The sequence below is a fragment of the Lytechinus pictus genome, chromosome 13 (genome assembly GCF_037042905.1).
Source record: "Lytechinus pictus isolate F3 Inbred chromosome 13, Lp3.0, whole genome shotgun sequence".
Classification (NCBI taxonomy): domain Eukaryota; kingdom Metazoa; phylum Echinodermata; class Echinoidea; order Temnopleuroida; family Toxopneustidae; genus Lytechinus; species Lytechinus pictus.
Genome location: NC_087257.1, coordinates 3,302,408 through 3,319,820, shown reverse-complemented (window position 1 = coordinate 3,319,820; position 17,413 = coordinate 3,302,408). Strand labels below are relative to the sequence as shown.

General features: G+C 37.4%; 1 protein-coding gene across 1 annotated transcript; it reads left to right on the top strand.

Moving 5' to 3' along the window:
• The first annotated feature begins 11,739 nt into the window (after positions 1 to 11,739).
• Positions 11,740 to 15,965, top strand: LOC129274343 (ficolin-1-like). The gene is made up of 4 exons (XM_054911174.2): positions 11,740 to 11,779; positions 13,076 to 13,230; positions 14,881 to 15,142; positions 15,691 to 15,965. The coding sequence occupies exons 1-4, from the start codon at positions 11,740 to 11,742 to the stop codon at positions 15,963 to 15,965; spliced, it is 732 nt and encodes a 243-aa protein (XP_054767149.2).
• Positions 15,966 to 17,413: the final 1,448 nt, after the last annotated feature.

Below are 17,413 nucleotides of genomic sequence, written 5' to 3'. Positions count from 1 at the left end.
AAGTGTGTTATGAAACTTTGTTTGTTTGTGCTTGTCTGTTTACCCAGTAAATTCACCCGAAGTAGTTTAAGTGACGTCATAAAATCGTGACATAGATCCCAATGAAATGATTGGCTGCAATCCATCACTTGACCAGTCGATGGTTCAAAACAGAGGTTTATCAAATGTAGCGAGTCACATGCTGCTGTTAGCACTCCAAGTGCTGCACATCAACACCAGGGACCCGTCTTACAAATAGTTAACCTTAACTGATAGATAGATAGATGTTTATTAAAAGATCATCGCAGCCAAAGGCCGATTTGTGATCAATTTTACAAACATGCAAGTTACATATAAAGTTCTCATACAAAGTATCGTAACATTTTCTTAAATGATACACAAACCTATTATGTAACCCTGATGACGTCATCATCATAAGAGACCTAGCAAGGTAATCATACACTTGGTATAGCCCACTCATTCTAGTTAACAAAGGGAATGATGCTACTCTTCTCTTGTTCACATCACCCTCACCCATCAGCTGATCAATCATACACGTCTTATGTTCGTTTACTGTCACGACGTAGAGGGCGTCAGTCAGATGATAAACACACACATTCAAGATGAAATCATCATTGAGGATTTCCCTATGGCCACCATCTCTATCTATGATGATCACCCTGCGATCAAGTGGTGAGGGTCGAGCGACGATGTGAGGGTTCCATACATTCTTATCGCTTCTTTACAAGTAATGGTATTGATGATCTTACCATCAGCTGGGTTGATGATGATGTAGATCTGAGACTGACCCGCCTCGGCAGCAATGACCATTCCATCATGAGAAGCTGCAACACTCACCCAGACTTCATCGTCTGTCGTGTTTCTTGGTATTGTGACGTCATTGATGTGCTTCCACTGCCTGTCGTATAGGCCTACACCAATGGAACCTGGATTTTTTTTCTCGACACCCTTCGATGTATTTACCACAGACGTACCATATCTTATCATGTTTCAGCAGAGAGAATGACCAAATTAATAATGTATTTTTTCCTTAACCATTCTGTTTGGATCGAGTTGGCAAATCGAATATGCAGGTGTGATCTGCAGTGAAGGAACCCCACAGTCTCTCCCTGACAATCACCTGATGGTCATCTATGAATCCTACAATGACTGGGGATGAGATGCCTTCGACATTGATTGTATCGATGGGCTTCCACTCCCCATTATAGAAATCGATCTTTCCATCATACTTCCCAGGACCAAAATCCAATTGAAACCAGTTGGATTTCCAACTGGTTTCAATTGGTTTCAATTGGTTTCAACTGGTTTCAATTGGTTTTAACTGGAATTTAACAATTTCCAGTTGAAACCAATTGAAACCAGTTGGGCAACTGGAAATCCTAACTGGAACCAGTTGGGTAACTGGAAATGATTGGGAATGATTTCTAACTGGAACCAGTTGAGTAACTGGAAATCCCAACTGGAACCAGTTGGGCAACTGGAAATCCTAACTGGAACCAGTTGGGTAACTGGAAATGACTTCCAATTGGAAATGATTTCTTACTGGAACCAGTTGAGTAACTGGAAATCCCAACTGGAACCAGTTGGGCAACTGGAAATCCTAACTGGAACCAGTTGGGTAACTGGAAATGACTTCCAATTGGAAATGATTTCTAACTGGAACCAGTTGGGCAACTGGAAATCCTAACTGGAACCAGTTGGGTAACTGGAAATGACTTCCAACTGGAAATGATTTCTAACTGGAACCAGTTGAGTAACTGGAAATCCCAACTGGAACCAGTTGGGCAACTGGAAATCCTAACTGGAACCAGTTGGGTAACTGGAAATGACTTCCAATTGGAAATGATTTCTAACTGGAACCAGTTGGGCAACTGGAAATCCTAACTGGAACCAGTTGGGTAACTGGAAATGACTTCCAATTGGAAATGATTTCTTACTGGAACCAGTTGAGTAACTGGAAATCCCAACTGGAACCAGTTGGGCAACTGGAAATCCTAACTGGAACCAGTTGGGTAACTGGAAATGACTTCCAATTGGAAATGATTTCTAACTGGAACCAGTTGGGCAACTGGAAATCCTAACTGGAACCAGTTGGGTAACTGGAAATGACTTCCAACTGGAAATGATTTCTAACTGGAACCAGTTGGGTAACTGGAAATCCTAACTTGAACCATTCAGTTGTGTAACTGGAAATCCTAACTGGTACCAATTGGGTAACTGAGATGACTTCTAACTGGAAAGATGGGTAACTGGAAATGAATTCTAATTGGAACCAGTTGGGTAACTGGAAATTATTTCCAATTGGTTTCCAATTGGAAATTTTCCAGTTACCCAACTGGATCCAATTGAAACCAGTTAATTTGCATATTATTTGCCAGTGTGCACAGATTAATGTTTTATGAGATTAATCATCATTAACAATGTATCTATTTAATTCTTTACAATTTCAAGTACCACACTTTTTAAAGATTAGTATTTAGAATACTTAGCAGTGAAAACCATGTTCATAAATGTTATAGATTATAATTAAAACAGATTAAAGGATAATTAGTACACCACTAACTGTTACCAAATTACATCAAATAAAAGTACATATATTTGAAGATCTTCCATATAAATATATATACATGAAAGTCTGTATTTTATCAATGCCCTTTACATTCGTATTAATAGACATATAACACTGCTTCTGTGTTGGCATGAGAAATAGTTACTGCAAATGCTAATTAATTTGTAACTAATTAAGTTCGTTCCAACTGGAAGTTCCAATTGGATCCAGTTGGAAACCAATTGGTTTCAACTGGTTCCAGTTGAAACCAGTTGCCTCCAATTGGTTTCAACTGGAACCAATTGAAACCAGTTGCCTCCAATTGGATTCAATTGGTTTTAATAGGGAAATTGGAACAACTGGAACCAATTGACAACAATTGCCAACTGGTTCCAGTTGCCCAATTGGTTTTAACTGGAACCAATTGGCAACTGGTTTTCAATTGGTTTTTAACTGGAACCAATTGGCAACTGGTTTTCAATTGGAACCAGTTGTTCCAATTTCCCTATTGAAACCAGTTGGCCAACTGGTTTCAATTGGTTTTGCCCTAATTGGTTTTAACTGGATTTTGGTCCTGGGTTCTGTTTCCCAACACCTTTCACAAATCTTACACATGATACAACATGGTTGATATCTTCCAGTTCACTCCCGTTCAGTTCCCTACTAACAAAGGCATTCACGCGATGCCCATCTTTGAGTACCTTTCGATCGTCTTCCAAAACTGTCTCTTTTGCTTTCTCTGATGATTTCATGCCGTCTTGCCATGGTTTCTCAAGCTCTACAAACTTTCTCTCGATCTTTTGAGCGATGTTCTGAATTTCAACGTGGGGATTACGTTGTTTGTCGAGTATCGGTGCCTGTCTCTTCTTTGCGTTTGACCGGTTTTCTTCATGCCGCTTCTCTCTTTCCTCGTTCATCTGAATTTTGATCTGGATCTTCCGAATTTCGTCCTGCAGTATTCGGTTTTTCCCGTCAATCTCCTGGTCGATCTTTTCAGCATTCTCCCTTTCCCTGACTATATCGCTCTCAATTGCAGTTTGGCCTTTGGAATCAACCTCAGTAATGACAGCTTGCAGATGTTCGCCGGCAGCTTGTTTAGTGTGACGAATCTCATTCCCGAAGTCTCGATATATATGATTTAACATTATCAATCGCCTTGTCTTTCAAACCGGACAGCGCTGCTTTGTTTTCCAGGAGTGCGTCCTTTATATCCTGCTGCTCGCATTGCTGTTGGCGATGATCTATCATAGCACATGAAACACACAGAGTTACTCCGTGGGATTTGCAATACAGATCCATGAGTTTATCATGTTTCTCACAGTAGAGATTAGGCCCACCCCTTCTTGCTACTCCGATGCATTCCTTTTTCGAGGCGCAGTCATGACAGAGTTTCCTCTGTTCCTTCACACAGAATGTCACATCTGTATTCGCGTCACAGCCTGCTTCTTCGCAAGCGCCCTCTGCCGATAGAGCATTGCTAAGCTCAGATGCCATGGTAGAATCTGAACGATCTCCTGACCTGTATAGAGAGGGTGGGTGCGTGGTATGTGTGTGAGAAAGTATGGAGCCCGGGGGGGGGGGGGGGGGGCTCTTACATTGACGAGTGGATACCATGCGCGACCAAAAAAACACGTAAAAAGGATGTCTTATTCAAGATTGAGCACGTTCGTACGTAACGTGATAAGGGTGTCAAAAACACAAAAATAATGGAAAAAGGGTATCTATTTCGCTAGGAAAGTTACGTGTTTAGGGTCAAATTTGCGGGGATGATGAAACAAAATTAAAATGTTTTATAAAGGATGTCCTCTTTGCCCCAACACTACGTGTTTAGAGTCCGATTTGCGCGAGGTGTGGAAGGTGGGGCCGTGCACCAAATGGTGTGTAAAGGTAAAACCGACGACCGACGGACCCGTGAGATAACAAATATCGCTGTACTTGTTTAGGGGTTCATTTCAGGGAAAACTTGCCAAGAGTGTTGTTTTGTTTCCAATACTTGTTAAGGGTAGGGTTTCAGACGCTAATACTTGTTAAGGGGTGCATTTTCAGAATATGGAAAATACGTGTTTAGGGTGCTTTTCTAGACCCCATGGTCGCGCATGGTATCCACTCGTCAATGGAAGTGCCCCCCCCCCGGGGTATGGAGGTGGGTGGGGTAAAAATAAAGAGAGTGAGGGGTGCGGGAGGGAGAAAAAGGAGAAGGGGGTAGAGAGAAAGGAGAGAATGAAGTCGATTTTGTAAATACAATTCATGGCTTTCAATCTTGTGAAAAAACAATCGCTTACCAATCAGTAGATGAGTAGATTATTTAAATCCTGCTGGTTCCTAAATTTTTTTCTGACTTATCAGATAGATCGATCAATGCGATCTTAATTACAGGGTTGAAAGCCATATATTGTATTCACCATGTAGTGAAACTTCCCCAATCCCCAGCAATCCTTCAACATTCCAAAATCGATTTTATTCGTCAGGAATAGCATACTAGTAATCAAAAAGATAAGGTTTGAATTATGTGAGATACCTTTGCAAGAGAGCTCATGAAAGCCAAAATAAATCATGTACAATGTCGTCCTTGGGCTCGATTCAAATCAAACTAAAAACGAAATAGTATATCACACTGTATAATTCATAGAATTGAATACAACTACTGTATTTGATAGACGATCTCATCCCTGCAGTGACGTCACCATGGTCATCACTAAACAGCTAACAGTACTCGTACATTTAAAACTAGACAACATTAATTTTAGAACCAATGTATTTCAAAAATTACAGACATGATCATAACTTTCACCTTTATCCTTTAACGACACTTGTCTTGTTTGTATTTTTAGAGCCGACTTAATGAGTTGGCCTTACAATTAAGGGGTCCACCTAAAATCAAGGGCAACACCAGGACATTCTGGTAGAGGAGGGGGGGGGGATGGGAAGCAACCTGCGACCAGTGATGTCATATTTATTCTCTTTAAAAATAAAAGGGGTATCAATTATAGGTTGTTACTCAGTCATTCGCCATTTTGCATAGCTTCTTTTCCTCCTGCTCATTTCTCTACTTGAAAAAGGCATAGACCTCCACTGAACTCAGTTAGTGCCGCCCTAGCCTGCACTAATTTCCAATGACAACTCAATTCATCTGTATGGTACATTCGCAAGTACGATAATTTATTCTATCTATCTTCCTGCGATAAAGCAGGTAATGGTGATACCCAAAGATATTCAATGTAATACGATTCTATTATTGAAGAGCTCAATTGCAAAATGGGTTAGATCAATTTTTCATCAAATCTGATTTTTTTTTTGTCTCAATGTATAGCTCTTTAGTAGCTCTATAAGATGATACCAAAGAGAAGTTGAAATTCCCATTAAAAAGTAAACAAAATGGTAAACAAAAATCAATTTTTTTCATTAACGGTTGGATTCATTTCTGAAATGAATCCAACCGTTAATGAAAAAAATTGAATCAGTTTGTTTGCAAAAGGGGCTCGATCCATAAAGGTATTTTTTGGGAAAAATACATTAAAAAATATGAAGACGGGCAGATTTCTTTTAATACCCAATTTTGTGTTCACAAGGCAGGGTATCATGACAGTTTAGTTTCGCATAAGAATTTGACAATATGGGATAATAAAAAAATAAAACAAATTCTTGGAATGGTCTAACCCCTTTTGCAAACAAACTCTTCAATTGTAACGAGAAGGAACTTCGAACATCGAGAAAATGAAATAACTTTGATACATTCAGCATCTTTTTAAAAGAGGGAATGCAACCACCCTCCTCCCCACAGTTTTCAGCAACGGAAGAAAAATCCCACAAGTACCACTCACTGAGTCGACGGAGTTTGTAATGCAGTATAAATACCGAGAGGCTATAATTTCAGAATTCTATTTTCGTGTTAAAACCTACGATCCTGTGATAGTACTACTCACTCTTCTCTGTCATGATGCATACACCAATCTTCAAGTTTGATCTTTCGTGGTGTGGGTTCTGGATGAAAGGTATGCTGATACAGGCCTTTATTATGCCTACCAAATAAGTGATAAATCTACCAGGAAATTGATAATTTGCTCTTCAGGTGGCGCTCAGTCAAGGGACTCTGATGATTCTGATCACGCTATTCACCATTCATGCGTGGCCAAATGACGGTAGGGAAATACCCCGTGGTATTACCCCCAAGTTTCCTGTGGAATTTGTTCAGTTTAAATAGGTCCACTAGCATATGTAGATTAGACAAGAAAGAAAAAAGAAAGTAAAGAGGGGTAGAGGGGAGGGCCCATGGGCCCATGCAGAGGGGAAAATATCGGGTAGGGGTAGCATAGCGCAGCCGGGGAGCGCAATATACACTTAATGTGAATAAGAAAAACAACATTGAACAACATTGAATTTAATTTATTACCAAATATCGCTGTCAGGTACATTTACAAGGAATAGTAAATCACATATAAACAAAACATTTGGTAATTGGAGCTAACATAATAGCAAGATGCTAATCGAGGTTAGCCCCAAATAATGTCATTATCATAGTTTAAACAATAAATTTAACTAAATCTCAATATTGTACATCAAATTCAGTACTAATTCTACTTATTACTGTTGCAGAAAATTTCGATCATTTTCAGTGAACATATTTACACTATTTACAAGAAAAAAATATCTTAATTATTCACAAAATCTTTATATAGAATAATTTGTTTTCAGTCTTCAGAAAAAGGCAGTCTTCAGACGAGAAGTGAAATTGAAAATGAAGAATTATCATTTGAACCCATTTGATTATTTTGCTCTCACGTTTAATCACGGGATGAACTCTGAATTATCCCTAATATGTAAGCTTTTTAATACTGTGGAGTAAGGTGCCGATCGAGTAGGTCTGCTTATATAACAAATGAGAGTTCAAATTTATTTCTACTACCCGGCGTTACCAGTCTATTTTTATAAGAGGGGGTGGGGGCAAGGCAACCCCCTTTTCCCCATTAATTAAAATACAAGGGTATTAGAGTTACACCGTAAACCTTTCGTTTTTATCCTCTTCTTCTCTGACTCCTTTTCTTCACCCCTTTCCCTTTTCTCTCCATTTACCTAAAACTCACAGAGGAGGTGATCACGCATGCCACCCTCCCGTTAACATCGACACCGGCATGCGTGTCTGGGTTTAGAAGACTGTTGACATGGGGGTATTTCCCTCCGGTTGGGGGGGGGGGGGGTGGCACACAACCTCCGTTTTTTTCCTCTTAATCAAAACACCTTTCTTTCTGATGCTCTATTTCTCCTCCACTCCTATTTCTCCCTATCTTTCCTCTTTTTCACAACTTAAAATCATAAAGGGACGGTCACCCGGCATGCCTTCCCGTAGCGCCGATTCTGTCTACCCCCACACCAGTAATCGTGTCTGGGTTTTGTAGACTGTTATTATGAGGATGATTCACTTCGGTCAACCAGCGGTTTCGCGGGAAATCACCTATGTCTGGTAAATCATGAGTAATCGAGAATATACATTATATATGAGACAAAGTGACTGATTTGAAGATCAAATTTAGAATGTATAACCTTTCATTTACTGAATTATTTAGTGAGAAGAAAGCCAATAATAAGATAATTAATATACATCGTTAATTCATGCACCAAGAAATAAATTTCAGTTTTTCACAAGCGAAGGGGGTGGGGGGGGGGGGGGGGGGGGGGCTAAGTGAAAAAATGTCCAAAATTTTCCGCTCGCTCCGCCAAGTTATAATACAAAATGTTTAATAGTATTTCATGCCAAGAGTTTGATGGTTTTATAGTACTTTCCACTGCTTTTATGCACACCTAATATTTGCATATGAGGCCTATAAGATGATCTCTGCCTGGAATTAAAGGTGTCCTCCAGGCTGAATTATGCAATGAGCCAGATGATAATCCGTTTATTATTTGCAGCTTGTCATATCTATTACTTTTCTTCTTCCAAGAATATACAATAATATTAAAAAAAAACATTTACCTCTGATTCTTATGTGTAAAATAATAATTGCTACAGCTTTTTTGGTTAAATTATAATCTCTTAAAATTAAAATCCCGATCTCATGACCATTACCTTCGTATAGCTCAGAAGATACACTCACACTGCAAGTACCCCCACAAGACTAAAGCAACACTAGGAGATCGGTCATTTCTGATATCATCCCCACAACTATGGAACAAACCTCCCCTCGACATTAGCAATTTAAAAACTTTACATACTATTTCAAATTAAAAACCTTTCTATTCCAATAGTAATGTACAGCATCTGGGAAGCTCTTACAGCGCAACAGAATATATAGCAATAGTCTTTACGCTATATAAATGCATATTACTATTATTATTATTATCATTATTATTATAAGAAGACATTTTGAGGCATGAGATAATTATGATTTCATGTAAAAAAAGAAAAGAAAAGAGAATGGAAAGTGGGGACATAAATTATGACCATGCAACACACTTCTCACGCTTCGCATCATTGTGACATGCATATAGCAATTTGCACATACCAGGGCCGCGGAACGGTTTTCAGAGTGGGGGGGGGGGGGGGGGCGGCTGACCATGCAAAAAATCACAATCCTATGGTCATTTTTACGTTTTTGTACACGGTTTTTGGAAAAAAGTGGGGGGCTGAAACCCCAAACCCCAGCCCCCCGCTTCCGCGGCCCCTGCATACTGCTAAAGATTAATGCTTAATGATATTTTTGAGCGTTTTGCTAATGTTAGCCTACGGTACCCCTTAAAAAAGAAAATGTTTTACGTTAGAGCTAAAGAAAAATTGAGGGACAAAATGTAACATAAACCGACAACAATACACAAAATACAATTAACTAAATTATTGAGTAGGCCTACAAGTAAACAATTTATGCTGTACTCACTTGGATGAATGAGTAACGATAGAAACTCAAGAATTATTGAACAGAAGTAAAATTGTGCTCGAAGGAACGTCTGTGGTATTCGAAAAAGAATGTGTATACGATAAAAACAATGTTCCCTAAAGCATTTATGTACCGGTATATACAAACCACTTTCAAGACAATGAATACCCTTGATAGCACTAAACACAGTCTCAGCTGCACTTTTGTTACAAGTTCATATTTGAACCCATATATCCTCATGACTAATACTATTGAAGCTCATGAAAATACCATTAAAATACTAAACCTCGTGAAAACTTGACTTTCCCAGACTCATTTCTACTTTCCACGAGCTGGCATTATAAGGGAAAACAAATACCTCAACTGAAAAACACATCTTAACTTGAATCGGTTTACTGGATGCAAGCATTATCTTCTAAACCAAATTTACATTTTCGCCATTGTCGCTATAATGATTTTAATCTGGAAACATTCTTTTGTTGCTTTGAGTAGTTTCATCGTTTTTCTTGTTTTAAGAGTAGCTACTACACAAAGTTCTATAGCAACGACAAGGAGCAATCGAATAATACAGGTAAGAACAGATTCTAGATAGATTTTTCAGTTTATATTTTTATGCCTAACCATGGAAGGAAGATATTGTAAACCGCTTTTTAAAATTTTAAGCACGGTATTCAATCCCGTCACTCTAACATCAAGTTATTTAAACGATTGTTTCAACTTTTAAGAACTTGTTTTAACTCTTTAAACAACTCGTTTATAATTTTAAAGGATAGTTTTAGAATGACGGGCTTAAACAACTTACTTAAGATTTAAACAGCGATTTTACATTTTTGACACATTATAATTATCAATAAATGTATGTTGCTAAAGAAAAGTTCTAACGTGTACAGAAATTTTACCTCAAGGATATTTCGAATAAATTGCATAATTATATTTCATGTTACACAAAGCTATAGTTGTGACCATGATGATTACCTCCCCCTATACCCTCCCGCTAGTATAAAACGGAGCAGTTTTATGCTTATAGTGACACCATGCATGAATTAAACTCCTTAAAATATTCAAAGCTATAAAACAGGAAGTTTAGCCATACTGACAATGGAAAATAGAGCAAGTGGAAGATTGATGTCAAGGGAGAAGAATTTGTTTTGCTATCCAGAATAGCACCAAAACTTTGAAGTATAATCGAACTTAAAAGAATAATAGTCCTATATTTCTTTATTATTGACACTCATTAACATGTTTGATGAGAAACTACGAAGAACATAGCAGTCAAATATTTAGTGTATATGTATATATATATATATATATATAATGTATATATATATGTGTATGTACACACTTTAAAAAACGAAGAGCTAATTCAGCTCTTAAAGAGCGTTTATGCTTCAAAGTTTCGGTGCTATTCGGGAAAGCAAAACAAATTCTTCTCTCTTGACACTAATCTTCCCCTTATAGCTCTATTTTCCATTGTCAGTGTGGCTAAACTTCCTGCAGTTGAATTTGTTAATCTTACAAAAATTAGCACTCAAATTGATTATCTGCAAGGAAAACGTCTTCATTCTATTGAAATTCGATAAAACGTCAAAGCTCTTTGCGAGGGAAGCATTATTTTGATCTTGTAGTATACCTTATACCCAGTTTGCAAGCTCACAATGAATACTTTTCTCGTATAAATCAAGGCTGTTTAATCAAGGTCGTTTGACCCGAAAAAAAATAAACCAAAACTTTTGACACTCTTAACCCCTGAGCCAGGGTTACACCAAAACCGAATTCTCCCGAATAAATTAGGACCGATTATAGCCAAATTCGGCCTAATTCGGATGGTTTCGTTGGATTCGAATGTTCCCAAATCCTTGCCGAATAATAATTGTCTCGCATTCGCGAAGGGAGAACAGACTATACTTCCGAACATTGGCGGCGGAAGCCAAAAAATTTAGGGGGGACCACCAAACAATTTTTTGACTAGCAAAAAAAAAAAAAAAAAAAAAAAAAAAAAAAAACGTCCCCCCCCCGCTTCCGCCGCCTATGCTTCCGAAACCACCCGATATTATGTGTATTCGGATGGATTCGCAGCTAATTCGGTTCCGGTGTAACCCTAGCTTTAGCGAAATTATTCCATTTTGAAGGCCGACGAAATTTATATGACTTCGACACCAGGAGAGACAACCCACCTTCAAGTTGGCAATTCCTTCAAATTCATTTATGCATTTATAAGTTTTTTTTTCATCCGAACTATTCAAGATGATGCGATCACCATTACAGGGAGAAAGCCTAACTGGTCAAGGGGTGGAAGCGCTGATTACAGCGGCTCGAATTAGCATGATGACGTCACAGGAACTACTTGAGCGAATAGAAGAGAGAGGTATAAACTCTAAACTGCAGGGATATAAAAAAAAATACATCTAGGCTGACTAGTTGGGTACCAATCAAATTTTGGATTTGGTTTTAAGCCTATAGATTCATTTTTAAATCTCAAATTATTATATCCAAATCCTCGAAAATTTAAAAATATTTTGTTTTCCGATTAAAAATAAATCCAGAATTCGACTGGTCCCTAAATATTGACCATCTGGAATTATTTTAATTCAGAGTGTATCAGCAACTGATACAATTGTGTTGATTATGCAATTTAATAAGCTTTTTATACGTCACAGTTCGATCTGTATAGGATAAGTTGGGGCATTTACATAAATTTCGCGGATCCTCCGCTTGTAAAACCATTGTTAGAGGTTGGAAAAAATAAAATTATCATCGTCCAACATTTGCTATCTAAAATGAATACGGCGATAAAAGTTATAATGATAAAAGGTTGCGAGATCAGATTTTTTTTTCATACATGAAATAAATCTGAAGTATACGTTTAATAATTTTCTTTGTGAACGAAATACATTCATTACTAAATCACAGAATGCGTGCCCGGAACTCAAATTCACAACTTAACAGTTGTAAACTATATCTCTCTTTTCTCCGTAAATGAATCATGATTTAATAATTTACATTAGCCCAGTATTACAATTTGCTTTATTATTTCTGCTGACATGTCATTGATTCGTATTTGTTTTGTAATTTCAATTGTAAATACTTTATTTTCTTTAGTAAACATATTTTGTAAATTCCCATATCGTTAGGAAATATAAAAAAATCGCGAAAGAGGCCTATAGCCCTGAGAAACACCCCAAAAATGTCCTAGGGTGTGCTGTGTGTGTTATTTTCCATAAGCAGCACCCCTGGAAATGTGGTAGGTATAATAAATGACAGAAATGTAATGAAAATGGACGACATTTTATGTAGGAAACCCCATTTTTTGCTTGTCAAATGGATCATCTTCATTTTGGATTGAAACCCTTTTTTTTTTTTTTTTGCTTGTCAAATTCACTTTAGCACCCCCCCAAAAAAAAAATCGTTCCCATGGCCAATTAATGCTATTCTAAGCACAAAAGAAAAAAAAAAAACAAGTAGGGTATACCTCGTATTATATCCAACTGAAGTTACTTTGTAACCAAAAAAGTTTTGGAAAAAATAATTTGCCCAAATTATGAATGTTTTTCAACTGATGCAAAATAAAAATATCGTAAACAATACTATACTGTACATATTTTTAAATGATATTTTGACGATTTAAAACTCATTTTATCCCTCATCTCTTTGAAATCCTTAGTGTTGATGCCGAATGGTGGTTGGAGGCCACGTGACTGCGCAGATATCCAGGAATCTGGTCGCAATGTGAGTGGACGATACGCCATCTATCCTGACGACTGCGCAGATCCTTTCTTCGTCTACTGCGATATGGAAACCGACAGAGGAGGGTGGACGGTATGAATGCTAGGTGTTACCATGGTTACTTGGTATTTTGAATAGACTTAAAAAAAAACTTCCATTAAATGTATGTGTTACTTTGTACCACACAATGATTTCACCGTATATAACTTATTGTATTACTGTATGGGGTAATTGTGCGAAATACCTTATCAATAGAATTTCCATTTTTACAAAAAAGAGCAATTAGAGTAATCACAGATAGTCATTATCCTGCCCATACTGATCCCCTTTTTAACAAACTTAAAATTTTAAAAGTTCATGACTTGTACACTTTGCAAACAGCTTGTTTTGTGTTTTCAGCAATGAAGAAGCTCCTACCTCAAGTATTTAATGATTACTTTGTGTATAGATATTTTTTTAATAGGTATAATTGTCGTAAGTCTTATGATCTGAATTTTCTAGAAGTACTATATGTTATAGTGGACCTGTTTTATGGATTTCTTTGCCCCAAGATATGCAGCAATGCCCAACCTTAAGTAATTTTAAAAGAAAATAGAAGATATTTTTATTGAATTGTTACATTAATAGGTAAATTCAACTTATTGCATGTTACCCCCTTCTCCACCCCCCTGATTATTATTATTATCAATTTTTTTTTTTGATGTAGGGTCTTTCTTTTCTATTTCTATTAAATCCAATAACTGGTTTCTTTTTTGCAGTGTACAAGGGATCAGCCTAGACAGGCCAATGGCTTATTGCTGATCCCCACATCCACTGCTACTTTATGTTATTCACTCCTATCTGTCCACTTTTTTACAATTGATTTATCGTGTATTTTTTTCTTCTTTGTTTCTATTGTGTATATTTGTATGAATATGTTTTTATATTGTATTTGTTATTTGAATGTTTTTATGAGAGATGTGAAATAAATGAAATTGAATTGAATTGAAATAATGTCAAATCAGACACGAATTAACCATACTTGGTATCGGTACTTTGAACTTCCATGATTTCTAGAAAATTCCGGAGAGTTTGACCCCACAAAAATGGAAATAAATTTGTAAACAATGATAAAACATAATATTACAGGAATCGTTAAATTCAAGTGGCGCGTTTCTAAAAAAAAAACTTGATTTTTATTGGCTACCGAGTCATGTTGCTATGGTAATTATCGTCATCATAATGTATTGCTATAGCAGTAAATCTTTTGTGAAACGAGCCCCTGGGATTTGCAAGGAGTTATTTTCCATGAGCAGAATTTATGTAGACTGGCAAAAAAAGGAAAGGTTTAATTATATCTGAAAATCGAACAGAAGATATTTCTCTTAAATTTTTTGAACCGTTTGTTACACTTGTTCTGCTGATCATATTAGAAATTCAAAATTTCAATTTTGATACAATTCAAGGGATACTATGACATTGACATAAACAACACTGAATGATTGAAATTAAAGGAACAGTTGTATCCCATTTGAATCATTTCGGGATTTTCCTTGAAATTATGTCAGGATTGTTTATTTAGGAAGTGGAAGTACTCCTTTGCATAATTTATCTACTTGGTATTGGTCAACACTAGTGGTCTATAGTGCATAAATTATGTAGGCTTAGGTTATTAAATAGTTTAGCAGAGAACAGAAAGTGTTAAAAATCAAATAAAAATAGTGCAAGTTTCTGGAAATTTTTTAAAATTTCATTCTTCTTCAGGTGTTTCAGAGGCGCTTGGATGGCGGTGTTGATTTTGACCGGGACTGGGCAGCCTACAAGCACGGGTTCGGTTCGGTGACAGGCGAGCATTGGCTTGGCAATGATCGAATCCATCGCATAACCAGCCAGAAACTGTATCAACTCCGCGTCGATTTGGAAGATTTCGAAGGAGAGACGAGGTACGCCGAATATCGAACGTTTCGACTCTCTGACGAAAACTCAAACTATCTGATGAGAGTGGGTCATTATACAGGAGATGCAGGTATGTAAAGTGAAGGAAAATGAAAATAATAATAATAAAAAATAATAAATGAATGAATGGATAAATGAATAGATAAATACATTAATGGAGGATGAATGAATGAATAAATACATGAATGAATAAATAAGTAATATATAATATGTAATTAAATGAATGAGTTAATGAATAATTGAATATAATAAAAATGAATTAACAAATCAAATAAAAATAAACAATAAGATTATAATATAGAATAATGTCTACGACTCTCATGCGTCACCTCTCCTTTTTTTTTTTTTTTACCTGTGTTTAGACAACCGGGCTAAAAAAGAAGAAGAGTCGACTCGAAGAAAGTAGGTCTTCTTTCTATTCCATGTGGAGTGTTCCTCCCTTTCTGCTCTATTATGTCATCTTTTCAATTTAGAATATTAAAATGCCCGTCTGAACTTCCCTCTAGAAACGGTATGATTGTTATTTGTCATAATATTATTATATCAATCAGTCGCTGTAGAGAATAATAGACAAGTGCTTCCCTTATTTCTTATCTCTATCAACATAATTATCGAAAGGTAACGCACTGACATCACACAGCAACCGACCCTTCACGACGAAAGACCGAGACAACGACGCGCACGAAGGCAACTGCGCGGCGACATTCTTCGGGGGCTGGTGGTACTACGCGTGCCATACTACCTCCCTGAACGGTCTCTACCTAGCGGGCCCCCACGAGGCGACATCCCAGGGCGTCAACTGGTCGCCGTGGAAAGGGCATCGATATTCGCTCAAGCGGGCTGAAATGAAACTGCGCCCTCTGTCGGCAGTGGCAAGGTTAGAAGGATTATGAAACTTGGACGCTTTAAGATTTTGTGAGGCATGTGAGCAGAGGGGGCCGTGGGGGTATATCTACACCTGAAATGTACCGTTCTCCTCATATTCCCTTGAGCCAAATAACATGTGTCTTTCAAACCCTTGAAGACAAACACGGTTTGTTCCTTATTTTTGGCACCTTCCCAAAAGATACCATGGATGGGTCGACCTGAAGTATATTTTTATTCGATGATCTATGTAGGTTTGCATGGTGGAGTTTATAACGTGGAGAAGATATACGGTTCACCATGACTATGAAGAAGGGAAGGAAATACAGGCAGAAATATTGAAATGGAAAGACGAGATAGGATGAAAAGAGGAAATTATAGGTATTCTTTTCTTGAAAGTGAGTGAAGTCCTGGGGAGCGTTTCATGAAGGGACTTTGTCCGACTTCTGTTTTATCCGACAATTACCATAGTAACAGTACATATCAGCCAATCAGAATCAAGGAAAGATGTCAGATCTGACAACTTGTCGGACAAAAATGTTGATGAAACGCTCCCCCGAAAAGGACTATAAACCAGGCAGGTTGACTGTCCGTCTTCTCTTAGTTCTCCTGAAGACGGAAAGTCAACCTGCCCGAAACGTCGAGTAACCTCTCTTTACTTCATCCTGCTACTACTCAAACCATCGATACACAAGCCATATTCCGCTCATCTCATCTGGTTTACAGTCCTTCACTCACTTTCAAGAAAAGAATACTTCTAATTTCCTCTTTTCATCCTATCTCGTCTTTCCATTTCAATCCATACCCAGGCAGCCTCTCCAACTCTCATCCAGGTCTTATTTTCTATATCATGTACAAGTTTGATTGATACTGTCTCTGATCTGTTTGTACTCTTATTTTTTTGAATGCCAAATAAAATAATAATAATAATAATAATCGTTCTGCCTGTATTTCCTTCCCGTCTTCATCATGGTGAACCGTAAACTTTCTCCACGTTAGATGTTATTGTTGTCGAAGAAATGGAATGGGGCCTTTTGAAACAGTTGGATTGTCGGGAGTTCTCGGTTGGAGGGGGTGTAGTGTTAACTCAAGTGGGAAGAAGCCAAAATAATTTAGAGGGCCTGTTCAACTGCGCAGTAGCAAGATTTATAAAACAATATTTGATGTTAAAAACACATCTTTATTCATAGACATCAACTTTTTGTTGCAATGGGACTCTTGCCTCCTTGCCCCCTTCCACCAGCCCAGTTTTCGAGTGGATCCCATCTTGATGCACCCAAAACCAACACCACTTCTATGCCAGAACACCTCACACAAGCTTCGGCACCAATCAATCTGAATGTAATTAGGACCAACACATATCATAGATACAAAGAATCTCACTAATGATGTCAATTTCATTGATAAAAAAACTTAAAAAAAAGGTCACTGTGATTGTCCAACTGAACTTCTTAGGCATAATTGTAAAGATGTTTTT